At 38.6% G+C, this 25,923-nt stretch overlaps 1 protein-coding gene across 1 annotated transcript in view; it reads right to left on the bottom strand.

Moving 5' to 3' along the window:
- Nucleotides 1-10,320: 10,320 nt before the first annotated feature.
- HNMT (histamine N-methyltransferase) overlaps nt 10,321-25,923 on the bottom strand; it is a 35,869-nt gene continuing 20,266 nt past the window's right edge. The window contains exons 3-6 of the mRNA XM_036859055.1: nt 23,163-23,270; nt 21,986-22,116; nt 18,363-18,456; nt 10,321-11,064 (exon numbers count right to left, since the gene is read on the bottom strand). Coding sequence (XP_036714950.1) covers nt 10,709-11,064; nt 18,363-18,456; nt 21,986-22,116; nt 23,163-23,270 — 689 coding nt within the window. The 3' untranslated portion in view covers nt 10,321-10,708. The remainder of the gene's footprint in view (nt 11,065-18,362; nt 18,457-21,985; nt 22,117-23,162; nt 23,271-25,923) is intronic.

The following is a 25,923-nucleotide window of genomic DNA, read 5'->3' as shown; positions in this document are numbered from 1 at the left end:
TTAACATGAATTTTTAATCCACATCATGATTCCTCTTTCTACAGAGATTGATAGCTGTAATATGTAGACGTGCATATGTAAATGATTTATGTTTGTGTGTATATGGGCGTGGTGGCATACACACAAACACACACACACATACAGTTTATATACATGTATATACACTGTGACAAAAACTGACAAAACTGAAAAATTCTAACCACAGCTTAGTCAAGTATAGACCAAAAAATATATATATATAATTAAATTACAAAAAATGAAACAATTCACTAAGAGATTTTGAATTAAATGATAGTGAATTTAAAATTATGAAAATAGAGCAAGCACAATCTTGGGAAATCACTGAAAGCATTTTTATATCTATCAAATGTGCATGTAAGGGCTTCCCTGGTGGCGCAGTGGTTGAGAGTCTGCCTGCCAATGCAGGGGACACGGGTTCGAGCCCTGGTCTGGGAAGATCCCACATGCCGCAGAGCAGCTGGGCCCGTGAGCCACAGCTACTGAGCCTGCGCGTCTGGAGCCTGTGCTCCGCAACAACAGAGGCCGCGATAGTGAGAGGCCCGCGCACCGCGATGAAGAGTGGCCCCCGCTTGCCGCAACTGGACAAAGCCCTCACACAGAAACGAAGACCCAACACAGCCAAAAATAAATAAATAAATAATTAAAAAAAAAAATGTGCATGTAAGTGTGTTAACAGCTAAGATGGTTTATAAAAAGCTTGGTGTTGAGGGCTTCCCTGGTGGTGCAGTGGTTGAGAATCTGCCTGCCAATGCAGGGGACACGGGTTCGAGCCCTGGTCTGGGAAGATCCCACATGCCACGGAGCAACTGGGCCCGTGAGCCACAATTACTGAGCCTGCGCGTCTGGAGCCTGTGCTCCGCGATGGTGAGAGGCCCGCGCACCACAGTGAAGAGTGGTCCCCACTTGCCGCAACTAGAGAAAGCCCTCGCACAGAAATGAAGACTCAACACAGTCATAAATAAATAAATAAATAAAAGAATGTGAATTTCTAAAAAAAAAAAAAAAAAAAAAGCTTGGTGTTTAAAATTAGCACAATATGTTTTAATGCTCTTCCTTTTCTTTTAATTCCTGAATTCATTCTTTTCACGAGTCCTATATGATATCTTGCAAATAGCGTTGTAGACTAATGAACACCGATGCACCTACTACTGTCCTTACTTGAATAACCTTTGAAACATGGTTTTTTCTCCCCGATCGATGATAGTGCTAAGAATGAGGAAAGGCCTTAGCATCTCAGAGTTACACTCTTGGACTTTGGAGCAGAGACCCAGCTCTGCCATGTCTTAGCTTCGATACTGTGCAAGTCTATCTAAACTTATCAAACGTCATTGTCTTCATCAATAAAATGAGAAAAATTAGTAAAAAATGCCTTTTTATTTTGAAAATTAAATGAAATAACATGTCAAAAATTGTATATGGCGCCTGATACATAATTAGTTCTCACTTCATTTAGATATTATTAAATAATAATGCAAATGCAACGTTCAGAGGATACTGGTTCAGATATGTCAGTAAATGATGTAATATTTCTATAATTATTCCTATTATTATTACCAATATTCCATACAAGTTTCCATATCTGGTGAGCCAGAGAATCAACTGGTTGATTCATACAAAGACAGAATCCTGGGCCTCACGCATGGTTCAGACCTAGGGTGGAACCAAGAAATTTGCATGTCTAATAAGGTGCCCAGGTGATTCGTCTGCCCATTGAAATTTTAAAAGTAGTGAGCGACTATGATTTGCAGAATTTGTTGAGGTTCATGTCTCCATAACTTGTTGAAACAGAATTAAATACTATGATGAATGACTAATCTGCTAGGTGGATATTTGACATCATGCAGATTGAACATCTAGAATTCAGGTGATTGATAAAATAGGTACACTTATCTTGATATTTTAGCACTATTTGGGGAAAAGAAGTTTTTTTCTCAAAAATAGTCACCTACTCTCCTAGACCCAGTATAACATGTGTTGTATTTTTCAAAGTTTTTTCTTATTTTCTCAGTGTTCCTTTTGGCCTGCTTTATAGATTAGAAGAAGAAAAAAAGATTCTGAAAAAGGTGGGAAAGACTTGGTTAAGATTAACCTACTTGTGGTAGGTAGGGCATGGATTCAGCCACTGCTACTTCAAATAAGTCAACATTGTACATGGAAGGTAGAAAGTTATTTCTGTCTTTTGTAACAATCTGAAGGTAAGCAGTCCACCCCTAATGTGGCAACTCTGCTTCACCAGGTCTAGGGACCCAACTCCTGTTGCTCTGCATTTCCTAGGGCATTGCCACACTTGTCTGCCTGGTCTGAGATTAACTCACTGTCACATCCACATTCCAGCCATCTAAAAGGAAGAAAAGCAGATGAAGAGAACATACGTCTTCCTTTGTTGGCATATCCCACAATGTTACTTCTCACATCCCATTGGCTAGAACTTAGTCGTGTGACTATATCTGGCACAAAGGGAGTATGGGAAATGTAGTCTTCATCTGGGCAGCCGTATAACTAATTAAAAATTAGATATTACGTTGTCACAGAAGAAGGGGAGAATTGCTACTAGGAAACAGTCTCTGCCATATTACCTTCAACTCTCTGGCCAGCTGGAGCTACAAAGGCCTTATGATTTGCCATTTCAAAGTCTCTTGTGTTATGGATACTCACTAAGTGAAAATATGTGTACACAAGATTAAAATAATAAATCAATTCACTGGGATTGTCCTTCTTTGCCCAAGAGGGCAGGCCAGTCATACAGGAGCTGCCATTTGAGGATAATACATTGTTGGATCAAAGTTGATTAAGTCAAACAGCTGTTCTTTTTTTTACCAGAGTCAGCAGTTGAGATCAGTCCCCAGGAAATAGAATGAAAATTCGAAGCTAGGAGATAATTCCTATAAGGAAGCTTGGATAGTTAGGATAGAAAGGAACAGAATCAACAAGGATCACCCTTAGGCAGCAAGATGTGATGGTTAAGAAAATGGTGTCTGTGGTTTATCGCTATGGCTTGGCATTCGCTGTGAGAATGTGGGGAAAGTTACATAAGCAACTTAAACCTCAATTTCCTTCTTTGTGAAATTGGGATAAAAATAATAACTATCCCATAAGCTTGTTACAAGGATTAGATTAAATAATGTGACACAATACCTAGCACATCATAAACACTCAATAAATATGAACTATGATTAAAGTTGAGTCCTTAAAATTCCTTAATGTCTGTTATTTAGCAAAGAATCTCCATGATCAACTATTTTTCAGGCTGGAAATCTATAAACTAGAGAGACCAAAGAAAACACAGGGAAAACAGCTAAGCCTGGAAGCTAATATTTACTCCCCCGTTCTGAGGACACACAGATGGGAAACCCATGGGTCGCCAACCTTGCCCAGATAAATCCATCCCTTGAGGTGTCTCCTGAAGCAGTAAGCCCTAGCTAATTTCCTTGTCCCATTTTCTAGGTGTCTTTTATAAAATGAGAAAGAAGTCCAAACTCTTCTCCCAGTCAGACCTGGAGAAATAAAAAACCTAATAGATAATAATAAACCACAAAGCCTGTTACACTTCTCCCATTAAAAGCTATTGTGGGGTAGATGAAGCCACTTGGAAAATGTGCAGAATGGTAGCAATCTCTTGATAAATAAGCCACGGTTGCAATGTGCTTGTGCTGATAATAGGTAGCATGGAACAACTGCCTCTTCTACAAAACCCTGGGATTTATGTCCAGTCCACCTGCATCGGGGACTAGAGAATTAACTCATGAAATCCATCCATCAACATGTAGAATAAGGAATCACAGTATAGAAATGAAATTAGCATAAAATTAGTTAGCTGTAGGACATAAATAGAGGTACTGACATTTTCCTGCCTCTTCTGTATCAAATGTCTTTGGAGAATTCACGAAGCTTGGACTGTAGTTGATAGCCCCTGTGATTTATTTCAACATTTTCTACCGTAGGCAGGTTGTTTGCAAAGTCCTTCAAGTATCATTAAGACAAATCAGGAAACACAGATAATTCTTCAGGAGAAGAATATGATCATGGGAAGACACTGCTTATATAGGGTAGCCTCCAGGACAGCACATCACTGTATTTATTAAGCCATCGCTGCAGAGATTACAGCAATCTGACATGGAATCCTAATGAATTTTTGGCACATTTGGAAATTGTGACTGTTGTTGCCCAGGGAGCCTCTTAAATCAACCCCCCTTTTACTGCAGTTGCCTTTTTACGGTGTATATCACGTTGAGAAATGGATTACATGATCCACAGCTTTAACTACCCTGCATTTGTTGATCGCATACTATGAATGCATATTGCACAGTGTATGAATCACGGGGGAGCTAGGATAGGGGTGACAGATAATTTAAACATGAAATGGGTGATGCTTGGGACCTGGTAGGAATAGAGGTAGAGAAATAAAAGCAAAAGTCAAGGCAAATGGATGAGAGAACCCAGGTATTTGGCAATAGATTAAAACTACCTTATTACTGAAGCATAGTGTTCAGAAAGAGTGCCATTTCACCATTCAGTGAGGTGATATTTTTTTTTTTTACTGCCCTTTGACCATCCTATTGCTTTTTCTTTTCTGCAATCAGATCCCTTCAGTTTGCAGATGGACATTTGGGGGCAAAGGCAATTTAGTCTGATGAAGTCTTACTCGTTAAGATAACCTACATCTATGATGACAGAGGATCATAAACTTAATTTTCCCAATGTATAGAGGCACAGTGTGAAGTCAGAATGTGTAAGGGCTAGCTTACCTTCTTTTACAAACTTATTTTGAGAGCGGAGCAAGTCAGTTAACTTAGTATCTCAGCTTCATCACCTCCAAAATGGGATAATAATAATCAGTCTTTCAAATTCATTAAGTAAGAATCAAGTGAGATCGTACACGCTATTCTAACAATGACATTTGGGAGGCAAGAGGCAGACACCCACACAGACACCTTGGGGAAAGGGGTACTTGTTTTCCGGCTAAACATAGACGGGAATTGGAAATGGTAAGGAACATTACTCAAGACAACCAAAGCACATCTCCTGTTCCAAGGCCATGTGGTCTTATTCTCTCTGTAGGTCTGCTCCATTCCTCCCTTTCTAACTGTGGCATCCTAGTGAGGTCCTCCCACGTATGGCCACTGTGGTGGCTACTCTGGACTAGAATTCATCTCATGACTTTTCAGCCCACCTACTGTAGAAAGCCACCTAACCTCCTGACTGTCCTTCAAGTGTGTCAAGCTCATTCCCACATCAGGGACTTTGTACTTGCACTTCCTCCTTTCTGAAATGCTCTTCTCCCAGCTCTTTGCATGGCTGCCCCTTCACTTCATTTAAATCTCTGTTCGAATTTCACCCTTTTAAAAAAAAAAAAAAAAAAAAAGCCTTCCTTGACCATTCCAACTACTCTTATTATCCCATCTAGTACTCTTTTCTCCTTATCTACTTTTGTTTTCTTAATCATGCCTATCATTATCTGACAAATATTGATTTTTCGGTCCACCCTCCCACTAGAAATCAGGTCACTGACGTTGGGAACTTTGTTTTCTTTACTACATTATCACCTTTGCTTAGAACAATGTCTCACACAATCAGTAGTGGTGGAATGTATATTTCATGAATGAATGAAAAGATGAATGCCTAATTTCCCCAGGTTTGGAATTCTAAATTAGTAAGAGAATTAAAGGGATCCCTTTTATATTCGTGAAGAGAAACCACTCCAGTCAATCTCTGGCCAGCCTGTGTATTGCCATCCTTGTGTCAGCTGCCCACCCTTTCTTTGGTCTACTCAGGGTTGAGATGGGGCCACTTTTCATAGTATGGAGCGCTGGTACTTATAGCATCAGGCAGGCAGATGCCCTCAGGTGGGATTTGAGTGGCTCAGCCCTGGTGGCACTTGGGCTTTGTGAAGCACCAGTTCAGCAGTAACAGAGAGGCCATCTACCTGTGGCTAGAAATGTCAAGGTCAGGAAATAGGTTGCTTCTTCCAGGTACTATCTCTCTCTGTGGCCTCAGTCATAATTTTCCTTAATTTTAATTTTTTTAAAATGTGTTCTGCATTTTATACTGAATTTTTATGAGCAGTTAATAATAATTATAGTTAATATTTTTGAAATTCCCCATGAGCCTGTCACTTTATGAGCATATTTCTGTACCTTAACTCCTAGAATCCTCATGACCATCCTCTAAGGTCGGTACTGTGATTATCATCTTCATTTTGAAGATGAAGAAATCTGATAATAGAGAAAATGAATTGCCTGAGATCTCTCAGTGAGTAATTAATAGAACCAGGATTTGAACCCAGGAACTCTGGTTCAAGCTGTCCATCTAACAAGACTATTTTAGGTAATCAGTCCCTTGTGGGGCTTATCAAGAAGTCCTTATTTTCTTAGAAATAACATGCTGATGGGGTAAATATATGTAAATATGCTTTTAAAATGACAAAATACTCTGTGTAAGCTATTTTTATTAAGCAAACATTTAAAATACATTAAATATACATTTGGGTCTGTGCAATGTCACAGACTTAAGATCTAGTATTTTCTGTGACCTTTGCATCTGTTTTTTATGGATGCTCACCAGAAATTTAAATTTTTTTCTTTTGCCCAGATTGGCAGAGTTTTCTTTTTTTATTTTGTTTTATTTTTTGTTTTAATTTTTTATTGAAGTATAGTTGATTTATAATGCTGTGGTAGTTTTTGGTGAACAGGAAAGTGATTCAGTTATATATATATATATATTTTTTTCATATTCTTTTCCATTATGGTTTATTACAGGATATTGAATATAGTTCCCTGTGCTATACAGTAGGACCTTGTTGTTTACCTGTTATATACATAATAGTTTGTATTTGCTAATCCCAATCTCCCAATCCACCCCTCCCCCTCCCTCTCCCCCTTTGCAACCACAAGTCTGTTCTCTATGTCTGTGAGTCTGTTTCTGTTTCGTAGATAAGGTCATTTGTGTCATTTTATGGTTCCACAAATAAGTGATATCATATGGTATTTGTTATTTTCTTTCTGACTTCACTTAGTATGATAATCTCTAGGTCCATCCATGTAGCTGCAAATGGCATTATTTCGTTCTTTTTTTATGGCTGAGTAGTCCATTGTATATATGTACCACATCTTCTTTATCCATTTATCTGTCAGTGGACGTTTTGGTTGCTTCCCTGTCTTGGCTATTGTAAATATTGCTGCTATGAACATAGGGGTGCATGTATCTTTTTGAATAATAGTTGTGTCCAGATACATGCCCAGGAGTGGGATTGCTGGATCATATGGTAGCTCTGTTTTTATTTTTCTGAGGAACCTCCATATTGTCTTCCATAGTGGCTGCACCAACTTACATTCCCACCAACAGTGCAGGAGGGTTCCCTTTTCTCCACACCCTCCCTAGCATTTGTTATTTGTAGACTTTTAATGGTGACCATTCTGACTGTTGTGAGGTTGGTACCTCATTGTAGTTTCGATTTGCATTTCTCTAATAATTAGCGATGTTGAGCATCTTTTCTTGTGCCTGTTGGCAATCTTTGTGTTATCTTTGGAGAAATGTCTATTTAGGTCTACTGCCCATTTCTTGATTGGGTTTTTGGTTGTTACTGTTATTGAGTTGTATGAGCTGTTTGTATATTTTGGAAATTAAGCCATTGTCGGTCGCTTCGTTTGCAAATATTTGCTCTCATTCCGTAGGTTGTCTTTTCATTCTGTTTATGGTTTCCTTTGCTGTGCAAAAGCTTGTAAGTTTGATTAGGTCTCATTTGTTTATTTTTGCTTTTAGTTCTATTGCCTTGGGAGACTGACCTAAGAAAACATTGCTATCTATGAATTATGTCAGAGAATGTTCTGTCTATGTTCTCTTCTAGGAGTTTTATGTGTCATGTCTTATATTTGTCTTTAAGCCCTTTTGAGTTTACTTTTGTGTATGGCGTGAGGGAGTGTTCTAACTTCATTGATTTACATGAGGCAGTCCAGCTTTCCCAACACCACTCCCTGAAGAGACTGTCTTTTCTCCATTTTATATTCTTGGCAGAGTTTTCAATTAAGAAAGTTGCCAATTTTTACAATAAGCAAGGATCAAGGCCCTAAAATACTTTGCTCCACTTAATACTTTGTCTTTGGATTTGGCAGGACTCTCTAACAAATGCAGAAAAGTGTCAGAAACACTTTAAATAAGTTAAGGTTTATACTAAGGGCAACAAACAGTTTTGTTGGGTTTCTTGAGCTGTGGTTACAACAAGAATATAAACACATAGGTATAAGATAGGTGCTTGAGAAAGAAAGTAATCCATTACTTAGCATCTTCTATACGCATGGCCCCATGTTAAGCACTGGGAGACGTACAATGATGTATAAAACAACATTCCAAATTCATGTTGTGGGCTTTTTTTCTGAACCACAAAAAAAGACTTGAATATTCAATATGTGACTGCCTCAAGTCCTTTGTAATACCATGAAGTGCAGGCAGAAGCCAATAGTTCCATCCCTCGCACCTGTTGTACCCTTGTATCTTTCCACCACTGACTGGTAGGTAACTCCTAAGGATTTTCTCTTAAAAAAGGCTTGACTGTTCACATTACATTAAATTGAAGCAGGTGAGAATTTATTTATCCTCGTATTTTATAGTAAGGGCTGTATGAGAAAAAGGCCATATTTACAAACATCCATCTATAGACTGCTAGTCTTCTTCATCTTTAAGCAGCATGTTAGTTCTATTCTTGTTTTGTTTTGCACATGTGCTTTTTAGAAAAGACCGTAATTTGCTCTGTAGTCTTGATTTCCATTTTTTTGGTGAAGTTGTTCAAGGTCGTCATGGTCCATATCCATCAATCATGCCTGCTTCACAGATTTCCTTTGTCAGTAGTACATATCAGTATGATTAATGGTTCAGGGTTCGTATTCAGGAATCTGATTGGATAACTGTCATTTTATTTGTTGGAACTGACAATTCAAAAAACATTGATAAAGTTGTCCAAGAAAAGAGAGTAATGCAAGTCAGTTTTACTTATTATGAACAGTAAAGCTTGGTAATTTGTTGGTATAAATAGGCTCTATACTTCAGTGTATTTCCTGGGCCTGAGGGAAGGCATTAACCCTTTTTAAGTGACTGTACCACAGCATTAAGTGGTAGCTCTGTGATGTGAAAGAGTGAATATCATACTATGTTGAAGGCTTCATCACTGGTGAATCAGGGTCCGTGACCTCTTTAGTAAAACCTTACTTTTGTTCTGTTTCTAACAGGGAGTAGTAATTATTTACTTACTTTTTAAAATATATGTATTTATTAATTATAAAATTACTTAACTACTTAAGAGGTGTGCTGTTTTTTTAAGAATGATAGCTGTTTATTATTAAAGATAATGTAAAGATTATCAAAAACTTTTCAAAAATCCTCTGAAATACTACTGTTAAAGATAATTTTTTTAAAAATATATTTATTTTATTTTATTTTTGGCTGTGATGGGTCTTTGTTGCTGCGAGCGGGCTTTCTCTAGTTGTGGCGAGCGGGGCCTACTCTTCGTTGCGGTGGCTTCTCCTGCTGCAGAGCACAGGCTCCAGGTGCGCGGGCTTCAGTACTTGTGGCTCACAGGCTCCAGAGTGCAGGCTCAGCAGCTGTAGCACACGGGCCCAGCTGCTCCGTGGCATGTGGGATCCTCCCAGACCAGGGCTCGAACCCGTGTCACCTGCATTGGCAGGTGGATTCTTAACCACTGTGCCACCAGGGAAGCCCTAAGGATGATTCTTGATCTTAGAGGAGATCTTAGACAGAGGGGCATAGGGATGATGGAGTACTGAAATAGACTCAAGTGTTTTCTAGAAATTTAGTGAATGATAAAAGGTGTATTTTAAGTCAGTGGGTTTTCTTTTTTTTGTCAATTGTGTTGATATAGATGGTTTTCTTTTTGAAGAAAATCAGCTTGTTCTCAACTCACTCTTGATACTTATGTAAACTTCAAGCATATCAAAGATTTTTTTACAGTGAAATTATAAAATTATTATGATTAAATATGTTAATATTCTAAAACCTTGGTTTTAGGAGGCCTTTTAAAATGTGTCAGAAGTCCAGAATTAAAAAAGGAAAAAACTAAGTTTGACTGAATAAAGTAGAAAAACTTCAGTATAGCAGAAAACAAACAAAACACTACAAAATCATAGACAAAATTAAAAGAGAAGGCAAAGTGGGAGGAAGTGACAACACATGACTAAGTTAATTAGAGTAATCAATAAAAATAAGAAACTACAATAAACAAATGCACATAGAGAAATACTTCTTCACAGAAGGGGAAAAATCAATAAACATATGCTTTCTTAATGTCCAAGGTATCAATAAGCATATACTTTACTAGTATTTTAAAAATCCATAGCACATATTTTATTAGTATTCCCAGAAATTCCATTATAATCAACAAATGGAAAGGATTTTATTGTCAATAAAGCCCGTGAAACTTAGTTGTCTCATTTTTCCAGATTATGTGGTATGTAGACAGCATGTAGTCTCTTTACCGATAGAAGGGATGGGATAAGACCAGCCGTGTCATATATGATTCCACATGTAAGTCCAAGAATATCTTGGGATTTTCTAGATTTTACATATCAGAGAAAATGCTCTGTTTATGTTATGAGATATATTTATAATTTTAATACACAAATAAGTGAATGATCAAAATTGTTCAAACTATAGCTTTTGAATACATTCTCATGGTGGATATTTATGCCTCAACCACTATGAAACTCAGACTGTTATTGAAAAGGACCTTTCCCTCTTTCTTTACACTGAATTTAGGCTCTTGCAGATCTTTCATAATTTCTGCTTTGAGATCAGGTGGTGCTGTTGTACTAAAGTTGCAGGTTTCTGTCAAAAAATCCCAAAGCAGGTCTCCATTTTCATTGCCGTCAATAAAACAGTCAGATATGTCCATGGTGGACAGAAGGTCATAACACTCATACTTAATCCCCATCTTGTCCAGCATCTGCATGAGGTCAGATGACGTGACATACTGGCAGAGCTCATCCCGGTGTAAGTGAGATCCGTACTTTTTCCACAGCTTGTTCCAGCTACTGGTTCCTGTGCAACAGAACAAAATTCATGCTTTCAGTTATTCTTCTTTTCCTTTACCTACTCTGCCAACCAGTACACTAGATGCTTGGAATAGAGCAGTCAATTTAAAAAAAAAGAAATTCTTGCCTTTGTGTAGCTCAGTTCAAGGAGTGAAGGGGGTGGGAGGAGAGAAAGTTAAATAAATAAGTAAATAAATCATATATCAGATGGTGCAGAGTGCTAATGAAAAACAAATCAGAGCAAGGAATAAGGGGGATCGAAGAGTTGGATGGGTTGCTGTTTTATATCAGGTGGTCGCAGACAGTCTCTCTAATAATGTGACATTTGAGCAGAGACATGACAGCAAGCCACACATATCAGAGAGGAGATTACTCCAGGTAGAGAGAAGAGCAACTGCAAAGGACCTGAAGCAGGAACAGGCTTGGCATGTTAAGAACTAGCCAGGAAGCCAGTGAGATTGGAATTGAGTGAACAGAGGGGAACATGGAAGGAGAGGAGGTTGTATGGGTGATGGTGAGGAGTAGATTGGGTGCTAAATCGTATGGAAAAAGATGAGAAGCCGTTGTAGTGTGGTCTAATAGAACTTTCTGGACTCTTGGACATGTTCCATATTTGCATTGCCCAGTATCATAGCCACTAACCACTTTATGGTTATGGAACATGTGAACTGTGGCTAGTGTGACTAAGGAAGTGAATTTTAAGTGTTACTTCATCTTAATTCATTTCACTTTCAGTAGCCAACTGTGGCTTCCATATTGGACAACACAGTATTAGAGTGACTTAACCTGATTTGCATTTTCATAAGGTCACTCTGGCCACACAGATGGACTATTCTCTATTGAGAATAGACTATAGGGGCATAAGGACAGAGCAGGAAGAACAGTAAGAAAGCTACTGCAATAATCTGGGTGCTAGATGACGTTACGTTGCACCAGCAAGATTGGAGGTGATGAGAAGTGGTTGAATTTTTTATATATTACACTCCTAGATCCAGTGCCATTTGCCAATGATTTGGATATTGTTAACAATAATAATTTGGATAGTGAAAGAAAGAAAAGAATCAGTGATGACCCCAGTCGTTTTGGCCCAAGCATCTGAAAAGAGAATTGCCATAATTGGAAATGGGAAGAATGAGGGAGGAACATTTTTAAATGTGTTATCAGGCATCTGGTTTTGGAAACATAAGGTTGAGATACCCGTTGGACATTCAGGTGGTGATAGGAGGAAGGCAGTTGTTTATGTTAGTCTGGTTCAGAGGAAAGGGTCTAAGAGTAAAAATTGAAATAGAAAGAAAGAGCACAGCAAATACAATGATAGTTTACCCCAACCAAAGATGGGGTAGCCTCTCATGTCTGTACAATTACAGGATGCTGCCTTGCACTGCAACAGCTAGGTTGAGTCCTAAAAATTTTGTCCCCAGCTTTAGAAGATATAATAGCAGTGTATGTTGTATTTAATTGAAAACCTGGCCCAGTGTAGAAGCTAAGAGATACAGCATCTGTGGGAGAGATAGGTTGGACCGTTCTGACACTTCATGAATGAGATGAGGTTTGGTATTTAGTTTCTCAGAAGCTCAGTTTTCTCATCTATAAGATAGAGATAACCATACTTACCTCAAATGCAACTGCAAGTATTAAATGAGATATTTGAAGTGAATCATTGCTCAGTGGTAAGCACATGGCAGATGTGTAATAAGTACTTACAAAATAAATGAATATTATATGGAATTACTTTGATAATGTATTTCCACTGGTTGTAATCTTGAGAATGTGAAAAGACAAATTTGCTGTTCAGAAATCTGTAATAATACTATAAATCAAAACAAAAGAACAGCTATTTATGGACTTTCTAACATACGCATCTAATACTGGGCTATTACAGAGATAGTGGATATGTGTAGCAATTAAGAGTGGTCTCTAAAGCCTGACTTTCTGAGTGTGAAGCCTGGCTTTTCCTCTTACTAGCTTTATGAACCTGTGCCTCAGTTTTGTCATCTATAAATCAGGGATAATAATAGAATATCTTCATAGGATTGTTCCAAGGATTCACCAAGTTAATAAAGTAAGGCACTTAGAACCATGACTGGCACATAGTAAACACTGCTGAAGTGTTATGAAATTAAGTTGGACTTGGCCAAAGCAATATAAGAGAGAACTTACAACTCAATGAGTTTCCAGGATTAAAAGTTAAGATTTCAAAGGCATGAACTATTTTGGTTCCGAAAGCTCCTTTATGATGTAATGAAAGTAATCGGACTCTCCAGAAAACTATACAAACACTATATAGCCACACAATTCTGCATATAATTATAGGGCGTTGGCCTCATGCATGGGCTTGGCTAAAGTCTCCCGATTTAACTCAACAAAAGAGAATAACCAAGGCAGAAAATGGTAAATAATAAATAAATAAATAGCCTAGATAATTGATGTTCCACTAACATTTCAGAAGAGGGAACGATAACTACAGGATAAGCTCTAGAAGAAGGTGGAATTGGAATGAAGCAGAAAAAAATAAAACCTCAGTTCAGTGAAAAAAAAAAAAGAGTCATGAGCATGTACTACAACAATCTTTCATTCCAAAGACAGTGACTGTCTAAATAAGAATTTGCCTGCAAACAAGACTACAAGAAAATAAATATTTCAGTGGTTGAGGAAAGGCTCTGTTATCATTCACCCTGGCAGAGAAAAAAGAACCAAACTCTAATTGCGGAGAATTTGCTGGTGTCAGTGTTCTGTGACTCAGTGCCATTTCTGAGCTGAGCAATTAGAAACTTTCTGACTGATACATTATCATAATGGCTCCCAGTGGGCACAACATATGGTGTTACTTTTGTTTTCAACATGATATAAACCAGGTCCCTCACCCCCCCACCCCGTATTAAAAATAATACACCATGATTTGCCTCCTTCCTTAGATAAGGAGAGGGAGGACAGAAAATGTCACTGATCTCCTGGCTAATCTCCTGTAACCAGATAAGTTGCATTTTAATTAGCAACTCTCTCAAGGAAAGCCTGGCTACTACATTTGCAGAAAAACATGCCACTAACATTATTTTAGTGTGGGATACTCCTCATTTCAAAAATCCACCTCTTCTTATTTCTCTTCTTTTTCATCCCCAAATCAAATCGTTTATCATTATAATCAGGAACTTCTGTTTGTTATAAATAAATAAATATTTACTGAGCTGGGCTAACTCTTTAATGGATACTTAGGAACCAGAGGAAAGCCTCTGTTCCCTCCAGCAGCATGTATTCAAACGGGCTGACCAGAAAAATACTGTCATTTAATTCTGATTTCAATTTCTCTTCCTTTTCCTAATTAGTTTCACTTGCCTACCCTTCATTGCTTTTGTCTGCCTATTTTGGTGTGCACTGTGTGCGTGTGAGTATGTGTATCTTTATTGAGTCTTTTATTCCTGTTTATTAAATCCATCTTCAAATCTCCAGAACTTTCTGTATTCTCTGATTCCATGTCTATCATGTTAGCTAAAACATGGTATCTTTTCCTGAATGGACATTCAGAACTAGTTGTAGTTGGGATAATATAAGGCAGAAATAATAAACAATTATTCAGTTCAATTCAAACACATTCACTGGGTGTCTTCTTCTAGGTGCCAAGGGTTTTGCAAAGATCTGGAACTAGAGATAAGAGGCAGAGCCTTCTGCTCTCCAGGAACTCTCCTTAAACTCCCTATCTGCCTCTGATCAGAAATTAGCACCTTTTTGAAAGTATGTACATGTCTGAATCCTCCATTAGATTAGGAGCCTTTCAAAGGTAGAGGAGTAACAGTCATCTTTGCAACCCCAGAGCCTAGCAGTGACCAACTAGAGGAGCTCAATAAAAGCTGAATGAACCAAATCTACACGACTATCCTATGCAGCCAACTTGGGACCAAGAGTGTAGGCTGTGTTTGAATATGCTGAATACATCTGTCACCTTAACCAAGCTAGGTGCCCTGCATAATTAAATCTAGAAACTGACCCCGTATTTCATTATCTTAGAATCTAATAAATTGCAAAAAAAAAAGGGTGTCCATATGGTGCTCAAATAACTGAGTAATTTAGTTTATTCAGAGAGAGAGCGTATCAGTTCAGTAACAGGTCAGTGTCTGACTCGGATGGACGGGCAGGAGCCTTAGCTGTGGGGCATATTTAAGATGACCTTTTAGAGCAAGATGTTAATCCAGACATACCATTATGTGCTTAGGTGAGATACTGGCTTGATGAGTGTTCTTAGAAATTTAACTTAGTGACTAGTTCTAAGCTTGCCCGACTCTGTCGGCATCGAGTACTCAGTTTGCTGTATTGCAGTGAAGCTATGGATGACAATATTGCCCCGAAAGAAAGGAAATACACAAACAGGCTTCTTCACTTCTGGGTAATTATGAAGCAAATTCCATTTAGAAAGTGACTGCAACAAATGTGATAAAAACAGAGCCTAGTGTGAACCATTTTGGTGCAGGTGTTTCAAGTTTTAGGGTAATATTCAAGTTTAAGGAATGTTTTCTTTGGGCAAGTATGAAGAATGGGGTTTCAAGAATTATAGTTGGGGCTGAGAAAGTAGTTTAGGGTAATGGTTTTTCTACAGCGGTAAGGTAGGAAGTTGATCAGGCACCTCAGATGACCTGGGGAGCTTTCCCAAACTTGCCTGCTATCCACAGACTGGTCTGGCAGATAGGGATTTGCAGTGATATCATCAAATGAAAAAGTGACTAATAAAAATGTGGATCAATTCTATACGTGTTAATTGACAACGATATAAAACAAATCTGATTAGAAAGTTCTTGTGATTAACTTTGTTTTCACTGTTGGAAATTGACCATGCTCTATCTTCCTGAAAGTTGACCCATATATTTGTATCCGCTTTATGAATGCGACAAAGCAGTTCTTGCTATTTGTACAAAAGAAGCCCATAGGCACTTCCGTACACCGAGGGGCCAGCAGAATTTATCTCAGAGAAATATACTGTTGTTAAGATGGGTTTATAGGTGCACAGGTTTATCTAGGTCAGAGAGGCAGAGCAAAAGGGAGTTAAACTGCTCTAGGTAACAAATAAGAGGGGTAGAAGGGGGAAGTGAGGAGCTGGTATCTTAGGAAAAGCACGGGAGTTAAGAGGGTTGTGTGTTACCAGTGTTTTCCTCTTTGGGATACCTGCCTCCCACGCTGTGCGCAGTAATGAAAAATTGTAAGCTGTGTGCTGAAAAAGTTAGTAAAACATCTCCACCGTCAAACTACAGAAGGAATAAGTTTTGACTCAAAATACCTTTTTTTATGGAAGCTAACTGGTTTTTGTGCTTTTACTGCCTTTCTTTGATTTTTTTCCCCCATGAATGTATATAGACATAGTACATGTGAACTACATGTATGCATAGTTGCCATATTATGTAGGTATGATTATCTGGAAATAGTCCTTGCATGAACTAAGACTCACAGACCAAGTTCACACAGCTAGGAAGTGCCTGAGCATTCCTGATTTTACGTATCATCCTGCATTTCCCTGGGCCTGTTGTGGTTTGCACATATCCTGATGCCAATAAACCATGGATTCTATTAACGTATTCATGATGTAACCAGCAGAATACTGTATCCATAAGGGCACTTAGTCCATTCTCAGTTGCTTGTAGACTGCTCATGCCACTTTCTAAACCTTAGGCTGGCTTTTTCTTATTGGTAGGCATATACTCATAGAGAGCTGCCTTCTGACCCTCAAATACTTGACTTCTGAAAATATTTAAGCATAAACCAAATATATATAACAGTGGATCTGCATTTGCTATGAAATATATCCTAAAATCAAACATATATGACTACTGGATGAATTGCTATTTCTGCCTGCAACACTGTTTCTTTATTATTGATACAGATTATCAAGAATAGACTGCCCTCAGTGTTGATAACTAAATTTACTTCTGTATTCCTAAATGCAGTACAGAGTGCTTTACCCAAGTGTCCTAATTTAGAGAGAGGTTGGTGGGAAACATCCAGTTTACAGAAGCCCTTCTAAATGGTAAGATAGAACTCTCCCACACAAATGAGTATTTTTAACTAACCTGAGATAAAAATAGTATATCAAATGTTCCCTTAGAGAAGAGGTTGTGTACAGGAACTCTCATTTGCCAAACTCCCACATGAGTTCAAACCCAGGATTATAGGCAACAGCTGTGTTTGCCATCCTTAAAGCCATTCCTCATATTTAAGAATACTTGGGGACTTCCCTGGTGGCACAGTGGTTGAGAATCCGCCTGCCAATGCAGGGGACACGGGTTCGAGCCCTGGTTCGGGAAGATCCTACATGCTGGGGAGCAACTAAGCCCACGCACCACAACTACTGAGCCTGCGCTCTAGAGCCCGTGAGCCACAACTACTGAGCTCGGGCGCCACAACTACTGAAGCCCGCGCACCACAGCGAAGAGTAGCCCCCGCTCGTAGCAATTAGAGAAAGCCCACGGCCAGCAACGAAGACCCAATGCAGCCAAAAATAAATAAATAAATAAATTTATAGAGAAAAAAAAGAATAAATGAATTTTGCGACATATGGTTTCTGAGTACGGGGTCTGGTATAAGCTGAGGGAGATAGAGGCTGCTGTGTACATGGATTGAACCTGCCTAGCAGTGTGTGGACAATCCACAAAGACTGCTGAATGAAAGAAGTAATGAATTAATGAATGCAACAATGTCAGTGTTTCATTTGCTAATCTGTTTACTTATGTTCTCTGTGTGGTACTTATTGTATCGTTGGAAACAACATGACATGATCAAATGCCTTCTTTGGAAAAGAACACGACAACACAAAACAAAACAAGTGGACCATTTTTGATAGTTACTCGAGAAAACCTAAATGAACAACATTGATAATGGCTCTAGAAATGCAAATTAATCAAATATGATAGTGTCCCAAATATTTAAACCTTTATTTTATTGATATTTATTAATAAACATCACAGAAGAGAAAGAGACATTCCAGGGACAAAAAGGAGGTAAATAGATATATTTACTATTTTTAGTCTCGTTAAAAACATTCCTATCAGTTGTATCTGCTGTATGTTAAATGAATATTTTTTATATAGAGACAACAAGGATATATTTTCCCGAGAGAAAGAAGTAAACAGACATTTAATTCCACTGGAACTCCTAAATTAAAAGCTGTTGTGAAGGACTTTCCTAATACTGTGTTAATTAATTGACCCTGATCAGAAGCCAAATCAAGAATTTCATAATGAGGATGAAATATACCAGCTGCCTTCAAACACATCCATCCATGCGCTATCACTGTTTTAAAATTCAGGCTGAAGGAAAATAACTTACCGGACACAACAGTAATGAGAATCTTAGCACTGGTAGCTAAGAGACTGTGGAAGAATTTCAGGGTGGCTGGGATGTCTTTTACATAATACAGCATCTAGAAATGAAGGAAGAGAGAAACGAGATGCTTTACTATGTCAACGTCTTTGTTGCTTGGACTGAATACTCACTAGAAGGTTTGATGTTCAAGTTGAGTGGATTTTTATTCAACAAAACACTTAAGAAATTTAAAAATTAACGATGTTACATGTAGAGATAGAATAATAGTGTGAGAAAATATTTGGGGAGAGGGGAAACTATGGTATTTACTCAACTAGAGTCAAACAGCTTAAACTTTACTCTTTCTGGCTTCATTAACACAGACATTTATAGCTCGAGACAGTCTGCATTCCACATGGGGGCAGTGAATTCTAATGCTCACTCTATATTTTGTGAGTTTTAGTAGTTCTGGGCAAAAATGGTGCTGGAACCGTAAAAACATTCCATTTCATGGAGCGTTGCTTTAAAATTAAGCCCTTTGCACTAGCTTCACCATAGGCTCACAGATGCTTTTTTTAAAATCATGGAAAATGTGACAGGCTTTGATGTTGACAGATTCTCTAGGGAAATGGACTGGATAAAGCCTAAAGTTACATGCATGGTCCCAGAGTGCTAGGAGTCAGCCCACCCTTTTTTTTTTTTTTTTAAATAGGTCTTTATTGGAGTATAATTGCTTCACAATACCGTGTTAGTTTCTGTTGCACAACAAAGTGAATCAGCCATATGCATGCACATGTCCCCATATCCCCTCCCTCTTGAGCCTCCCTCCCACCCTCCCTATCCCACCCCTCTAGGTGGTCACAAAGCACCCAGCCGATCTCCCTGTGCTATGCGGCTGCTTCCCACCAGCCAACTATTTTACATTCGGTAGTGTACGTATGTCGTTGCTACTCTCACTTCGCCCCAGCTTTGCCCTCCCACCCCATGTCCTCAACACCATTCTCTATGTCTACCTCTTTATTCCTGCCCTGCAACTAGGTTCATCAGTAGCTTTTTTTTTTTTTTTTTAGATTCCATATATATGTGTTAGCATACAGTATCTGTTTTTCTCTTTCTGACCCAGAGTGAAGTAAGCCCACCCGTTTTTAATAACTGAACCGTCTCTGGTGAAGTGCAGGGAGAGGTCTTTCCACCCAACACAGACAGAGCTTGGAATTAAACATTGGCAGTAGAAAATTTTCCCTAAGGACTTACATCCCTGGAATCTACCCCCAGAGACACTTCTTAACGTCTCATCTTCAGCTCTCTTAAACAAGAATTCAATGTTTTATGTAGATACCATGAGAGAATTTATTGCATAAAGCAAAAGCAACCTAAGCTATGCCCCTCTCACACAAATGAACGCAATACAACGGAGCTGCACACGGCTTGTGCAGTATCACGGGCCATATTTAGTATCGTGTCACTCCATGCTGTTCATCACAGGGACCATGCATAGACAGGCACCCAGATGCAGCTAATCCACAGGATGGCTAACAGTCCGTGACATGGCCTGGCTGAAAAGAGGAGGTGGGTCATAGCAGGTGCTCTGAAATTTGATCTAATAGACATAGAATCTCTGCAGTTGATTATGAATATTAAGTTGAAGGATGTCATGAGAACGCTAGGACTGTCAGGAGCAATGAAAAGAGAAATAGCACAGAAAAATGCGGAGTAGATGGAGAGGAACAGAGCAGTAATGCAGAGGAAGCAGAGTTGCTATAAGAAAGAAAGAACAGGGCTTCCCTGGTGGCGCAGTGGTTGAGAGTCTGCCTGCCAATGCGGGGGACACGGGTTCGAGCCCTGGTCTGGGAGGATCCCACATGCCGCGGAGCGACTGGGCCCGTGAGCCACAACTACTGAGCCTGCGCGTCTGGAGCCTGTGCTCCGCAACAAGAGAGGCCGCGATAGTGAGAGGCCCGCGCACTGCGGTGAAGAGTGGCCCCCGCTCGCCGCAACTGGAGAGAGCCCTCGCACGGCAACGAAGACCCAACACAGCTTAAAAAAAATAAAATAAATTAAAAAATAATAATTAAAAAAAAATGATAGTGTCTATTAACTGTCGCTAAATATAAGCACTAATCCATTCCTAATTACTGTGTTTTAAAAGTCAACACTCTTCAAACACTGAGATATTTAAAGAAATGGATTAAAATAAATAAATAAATAAAAGAAAGAAAGAACAAACGTGGAGCTTTTGAGAGAAACTGGAGAATGATCTCTGAAGCTGCAACATTATATAAGAATTTTATAAGAATGGGATCCAGAGCATATGTGGAGGGATTGGCTTTTGATAAAGGGAGGCTTTTGTAATAAGAGGAAAGAAAGACATGGTGCATACAGGTGCAGCTATGTTTGTAAATTTGGAGAGTGAAAGATGATTTTCTACCTGATGGTTTCTCTTTCTGCCACAGAATGGGAAGTGAGGTCATCAGTTGGAAATGAGTGGTGGGGGAGGGATTACAGGAGGTGTAAGGAGACAGAGGGAGGTATGAAATAGTTATACAGGTGACCCTTGAACAAGGCAGGGGTTAGGGGCATCAACACTCTGTGTGCAAATATTCACACGTAACATAGAGTTGGCCCTCCCTATATGCAGTTTCTCTGTTTCTGGGGTTCTGCATCCAGTCATGTAGCATTTATTATTGAAAAAATCCACATATAAGTGGACCCACGCAGTTCGAACCTGTGTTGTTCAAGGGCCAGCTGTATGAGAAGGTGGGAAAGTAAGTCTAGTAGAGAAACATAGGTTTGCTGAGCAATGTTAAGCACTCCCTTATAGGTAAAAGATTTTGTCCGCTAAGAAAGCAAAGATGTAGGATTGCCTGGCTATGCTGATCTTGGAGTCATTTCTTCCTATGATTTTAAAAACTTTATTCCTGTGGGATGACTGTGCTTGTGGACTATAGAAAGCAAAAAGCATCTTGTTGTTCATCGTGGTATTTCTAAAATATACACATCTTCTAATGGTAGCCAACACCCAAAGCCTATACACCTATATGCTATCCAGATACGTTAGTGACCTCTGGAAGTATGTCCCCATACCACCTACTGAATTGTCTCCCCCTTTCCAAGAAATACACTATCGTATTTCTAGGAAATACACTATCAGTGCTGGACCATGGAAATAAATTCCTATTTAATGACTGACTAATGTCAGTAACACTCTGTTGACCTGAGAAATCATCTAGCCTGCCCTTCTGTCATGTGCACACGAGCCAGGTCATCAAAAGAAGGCAAAAGCAAGAGGATTCAGAAAAACTCTGGGATGTTGGTCCATCCAGACCATTAGAGTTACTGGAGAATTGTGTTAGGATGTGTTACACTCTACTATCTATGAACTTTCAATCCCACAAAAGTTAAGCCAGCATTGAAAAAAAATCAGTAACTATGGGGGTATTTTGCATAGAGAAAACTGGCTTTTTAAATGTTACAGAGAATCTCTTAGTATTGTCAACATCTTTAACTTCAATTTGGACAGATAATGGTCACTTGTAAAATCAGAAATCAGATTTTCATTTTTCTTTTTAAAGTTAAAATATTAGGTACTCTGAAATATTTCTGAAAAATCTTTCTTCTGAGAGTATATAACAATAAATATTTCTTACCTGAATCATATGAATAAAGTCCCACTTCTGAAGTTCTTTTTTCTCCATCATTCTATTTTGATATTCAGATGATGTCTCCTTATGCCAAGTAAACTTTATGTTCTCGAGGTTTGATGTCTTGGCTACAAGCTCTAAAATACGGAGAAAAGGTGGCACACCATCAATTTTAACTGCAAATTCGGAACCCATTTCCATTTAGAATTTTAATGCAATCAGTGTTATATACATAACAGATATAAAGCACATTTTTCTTCTTTATAAATCTCCAGAAGACCAAAGAGTTCATCCTAGTTTTTCCATTAGTGTTAAATGAAATTAGAGAATGGAGTCAATAAGAAATAATTATGAGAATCCTGATCAGACATAGGTACTATTATCTCAGTGTTAATGGGAAATCAACTGGTGAATTTTATCAATGGAAAATTGATGTAAGACAGGTGATATGATTCTGTAACTCAGGAATCAGCAAACCATGGCATGGGCCATATCTTCCCACCACCTATTTTTAAATAGACTGCAAGCTAAAAATGTACACTACTTTCTGATTTCATGCTTCTTTCATATCTTGTGCCATTACACTTTTAAATGGGTGAACAAAATCAAAAGAAGAATAATACTTCATGATAGGTAAAAATGATATAAAATTCAAATTTTAGTGTTTATAAAGTTTTATTGCAACATACCCATTAGTGTATGTATTGTCTATGGCTGCTTTTGGGCTTCAGTGGCAGAGCTGATTAGTTGTGACAGAGACCATGTGGCCTTCTAAGTCTAAAATACTTACTATTTGGCCCTTTTTAAAGAAAAGTTTCCTGATTCCTGCTGTAAGCAATGAAACGTAAGCTCTTTAAGGGCAGGGATTCTGTTTAAATACCTCTGAATGAATTAGTGACTCTGTCTCTAAGAATAAATATCAAAAATAATAGTTGATGACCAGGGGAGGGATGGAGAGTCAGTAAAAAAAAAAAAAAAAAGGGGGGGGGGATTCTAATCACTATTTATATTCTGAGATGTTTAGTCATTCCTGCCAAGAAAACAACTTAATCAGGTTCTTCTCTCAATAGGCTTACAAAGAACATACCACAGCAGCTATGTTGTTAATGATTGAAGGGACGCATTTGGGATGACAGGCCTTTCAGAATAGAATTTGATATACAGCACCATGGATTACAAGTACCTTTGTACTTGGTGATTTGTTCAGCACTTGGTTCAACAACTTCATTGTTGATACTAACTCCTGGGTATTGAGCCTGCACTTTGGAGAGGATATGAAGATCAATTTCACCTGGAAGAAAAGCATAGGGAACAGATCACCTCAGTCCAGAAAGAAATGATTAAGAATAATCTGAACGAGTTTATTATCTCTAGGAAAGCCCAGCGTAAATAAAGAATACTACTCAGCTGTTGCCCTGCCACAATGTCTACGATGCAGAACAGCTAAGTTGTAAGTAGGAATAATAATGTGATTTGAGGAGGGCTATGATTGCTATTCATTCATTCATTCATATAGCCTTTATTTAATATCTATTATTATATTACAGGAAGTCTAAGATGCCCTTCATTATAGGATGCAAACAGCCCTTCTTTTTATATCCCTAAATCAGAAAAAACACCGTCAATTATAATTTTAAGATTTCATCAACGGGAAGATGTATATCAATTTCAGAGATGTTAAGTATGAAAAAAACATGCCAAAGAATTGATAAATTAGGCTAGGCCAGATGCATACAAAAAATATGTCAAATACAAAATATGTCAGGTATAAAAAAGGATAAAAAAGTGTATCAGACATGTGCCCTCAAAAACACCATGGTCTAGTGGTACAGACAGACATGGAAAGAACCCTGGCTGGGTTGGACCAAGGTGGGAAGGAGAAAGGAGACAGCGAGGGGGAGGATAGGAGGAGAGGCCAGAGAGAGGGAAAGCTTCCTGGCAGATCACTCCTGAGCTCTTTGTTACAGGGTAAGTGGAAGTCAGCCCAGGGCCTTCTGGGGAAGTGGGAATTGCAGGTAGAGAGGACAGGAAGTCAGGAAACAGAATCGTATATGTGGGACTACTGGCAATTCAGAGTTTTGCAATGTTAGGCAAGGCAGTGCCTCCACGCAAGAGGTGATCCCAGAGAGGTAAATGGAGAGGAAGTTATGGCAGAATAGATATTTATGCATTAATTCATGCACCAATGATTAATTGATTACTTACTATGTACCAGGCACTACACTAGGCTCTAGCAAATGATGGTAAGAGGAGCAAATAGATACCTGCCCTGATGAAAATTTAGTCTGCAGGTGACTATGTAAGAGAGATAAGATGATGGTAAGTTGGATAGACTTGAGTTCCAAACCTGTCTGATTCGCTTACTTGGTATTATGACCTTTGGAAATTTGCTTTATCTCTCCAAGGTGCATTTTCCTCATCAGAAAAACAGCAATATTAATAGTACATAATTTATTGGGTGAGAGGATTAAATGAGGCAATGCATATAAAGCACAGTGCAAAATAGAGTTGGCACCTAATAAATGTTAGCTGTTCATTATTTTTATTGTTATCATTGAGTCCCTCTCTTTAAAAATCTCTCTTCTTTCTCTATTACTGATGCCTCCAAATTAAGTTTGCACTTTTATTCTCTTAGTTATGATGTTGACCTTCACTAAAACAGACTTATGTGCTGGCAAGACTAGCATATGAAAATGACATTAGTCTTTAACATTTTGGCATAAATGGCATTAACAGAACCTTTCCAAGGTTAGATATGGCGGGCGAAAAAAGCATAGGTCATAAGACTGAGAGGTCTGAAAAGAAGGAGATGAGGAAGATAAATCAGGAACAAAAGATGCTAGGCTAGGGAAAGAGGGCCGTCTAATGGTATAATGAGAGTCCCAAGTACTGGTAATGGGAGACAGTGGGGATTAGGGGGGAGAAGATATGGGAAGGAAGCTGAAACAGAGGATGAAGAAGCCTATGTGACAGTTTTCTCCAAAGCCGGCCCCACCAACCTGACACCTTTTAGTCCTTCCTTAATCATTATTCTAGCCATCATTTATTGGCCACCTATTATTTGTCAAACACTGTGCTAGGCACTTGACTTGAAACATCTCACTTAATCCTGACCACAATGCTATCACAAACGCCACAGTATTGTTCCCAACTAGACAAGGTGATTTGAGTAATTTGACACTGAGGGGACATTAATGTGCCTAAAGTTTAAGGCATACTTGTCTGACTCTGAAGTGTTTGTTTTTCTAACAGTTTCATACTAAGAAATAGGAAACCACCAAATACTAAAAGGACATAGGAAGTTTTTCTCTACAGTAATTATTTTTGGAGGGTACAAAAGATAACTAAGGCAAAAGGTTGATAGGAAAATCTGTGGGCTAATGAGAAATAGATTCCAGCTTGCCCCAAAGGCCCAGAGGCCAAAAGTTCTGTTCTTGCCTCTATCAGCCTAGCCATATATTTTATTTTATTTTATTTTTTCTATTAACATGCAATGATTTTATTATTATTATTATTTTAACATCTTTATTGGAGTATAACTGCTTTACAATGGTGTGTTAGTTTCTGCTTTATATCAAAGTGAATCAGTTATATATATACATATATCCCCATATCTCTTCCCTCTTGCGTCTCCCTCCCTCCCACCCTCCCTATCCCACCCCTCTAGGTGGTCACAAAGCACCGAGCTGATCTCCCTGTGCTATGCGCCTAGCCATATATTTTAGATTAAAAAAATCATTAATTCTGAGGCTCCCAAATCCAACATTTTAAAATTCAGATAGTGGGATCTACCCAAATGGAAGAATGTATCTAGCACATCCCCAGGGCTCGTTCCAATCTTGTCCCTTTCCCAACCTGCAGAATGTTCTACCATAGAGCCACCCAGTCCCGCCTCCTATGGCAATGACAGAGGACACAGTGCTAGAATTGCAGTGGAGACTCGG

This window comes from Balaenoptera musculus, chromosome 7 (genome assembly GCF_009873245.2).
Source record: "Balaenoptera musculus isolate JJ_BM4_2016_0621 chromosome 7, mBalMus1.pri.v3, whole genome shotgun sequence".
In the NCBI taxonomy this organism is placed as follows: domain Eukaryota; kingdom Metazoa; phylum Chordata; class Mammalia; order Artiodactyla; family Balaenopteridae; genus Balaenoptera; species Balaenoptera musculus.
Note: the sequence above shows the minus strand (reverse complement) of the source record. Positions and strands in the feature narration are given on the sequence as shown.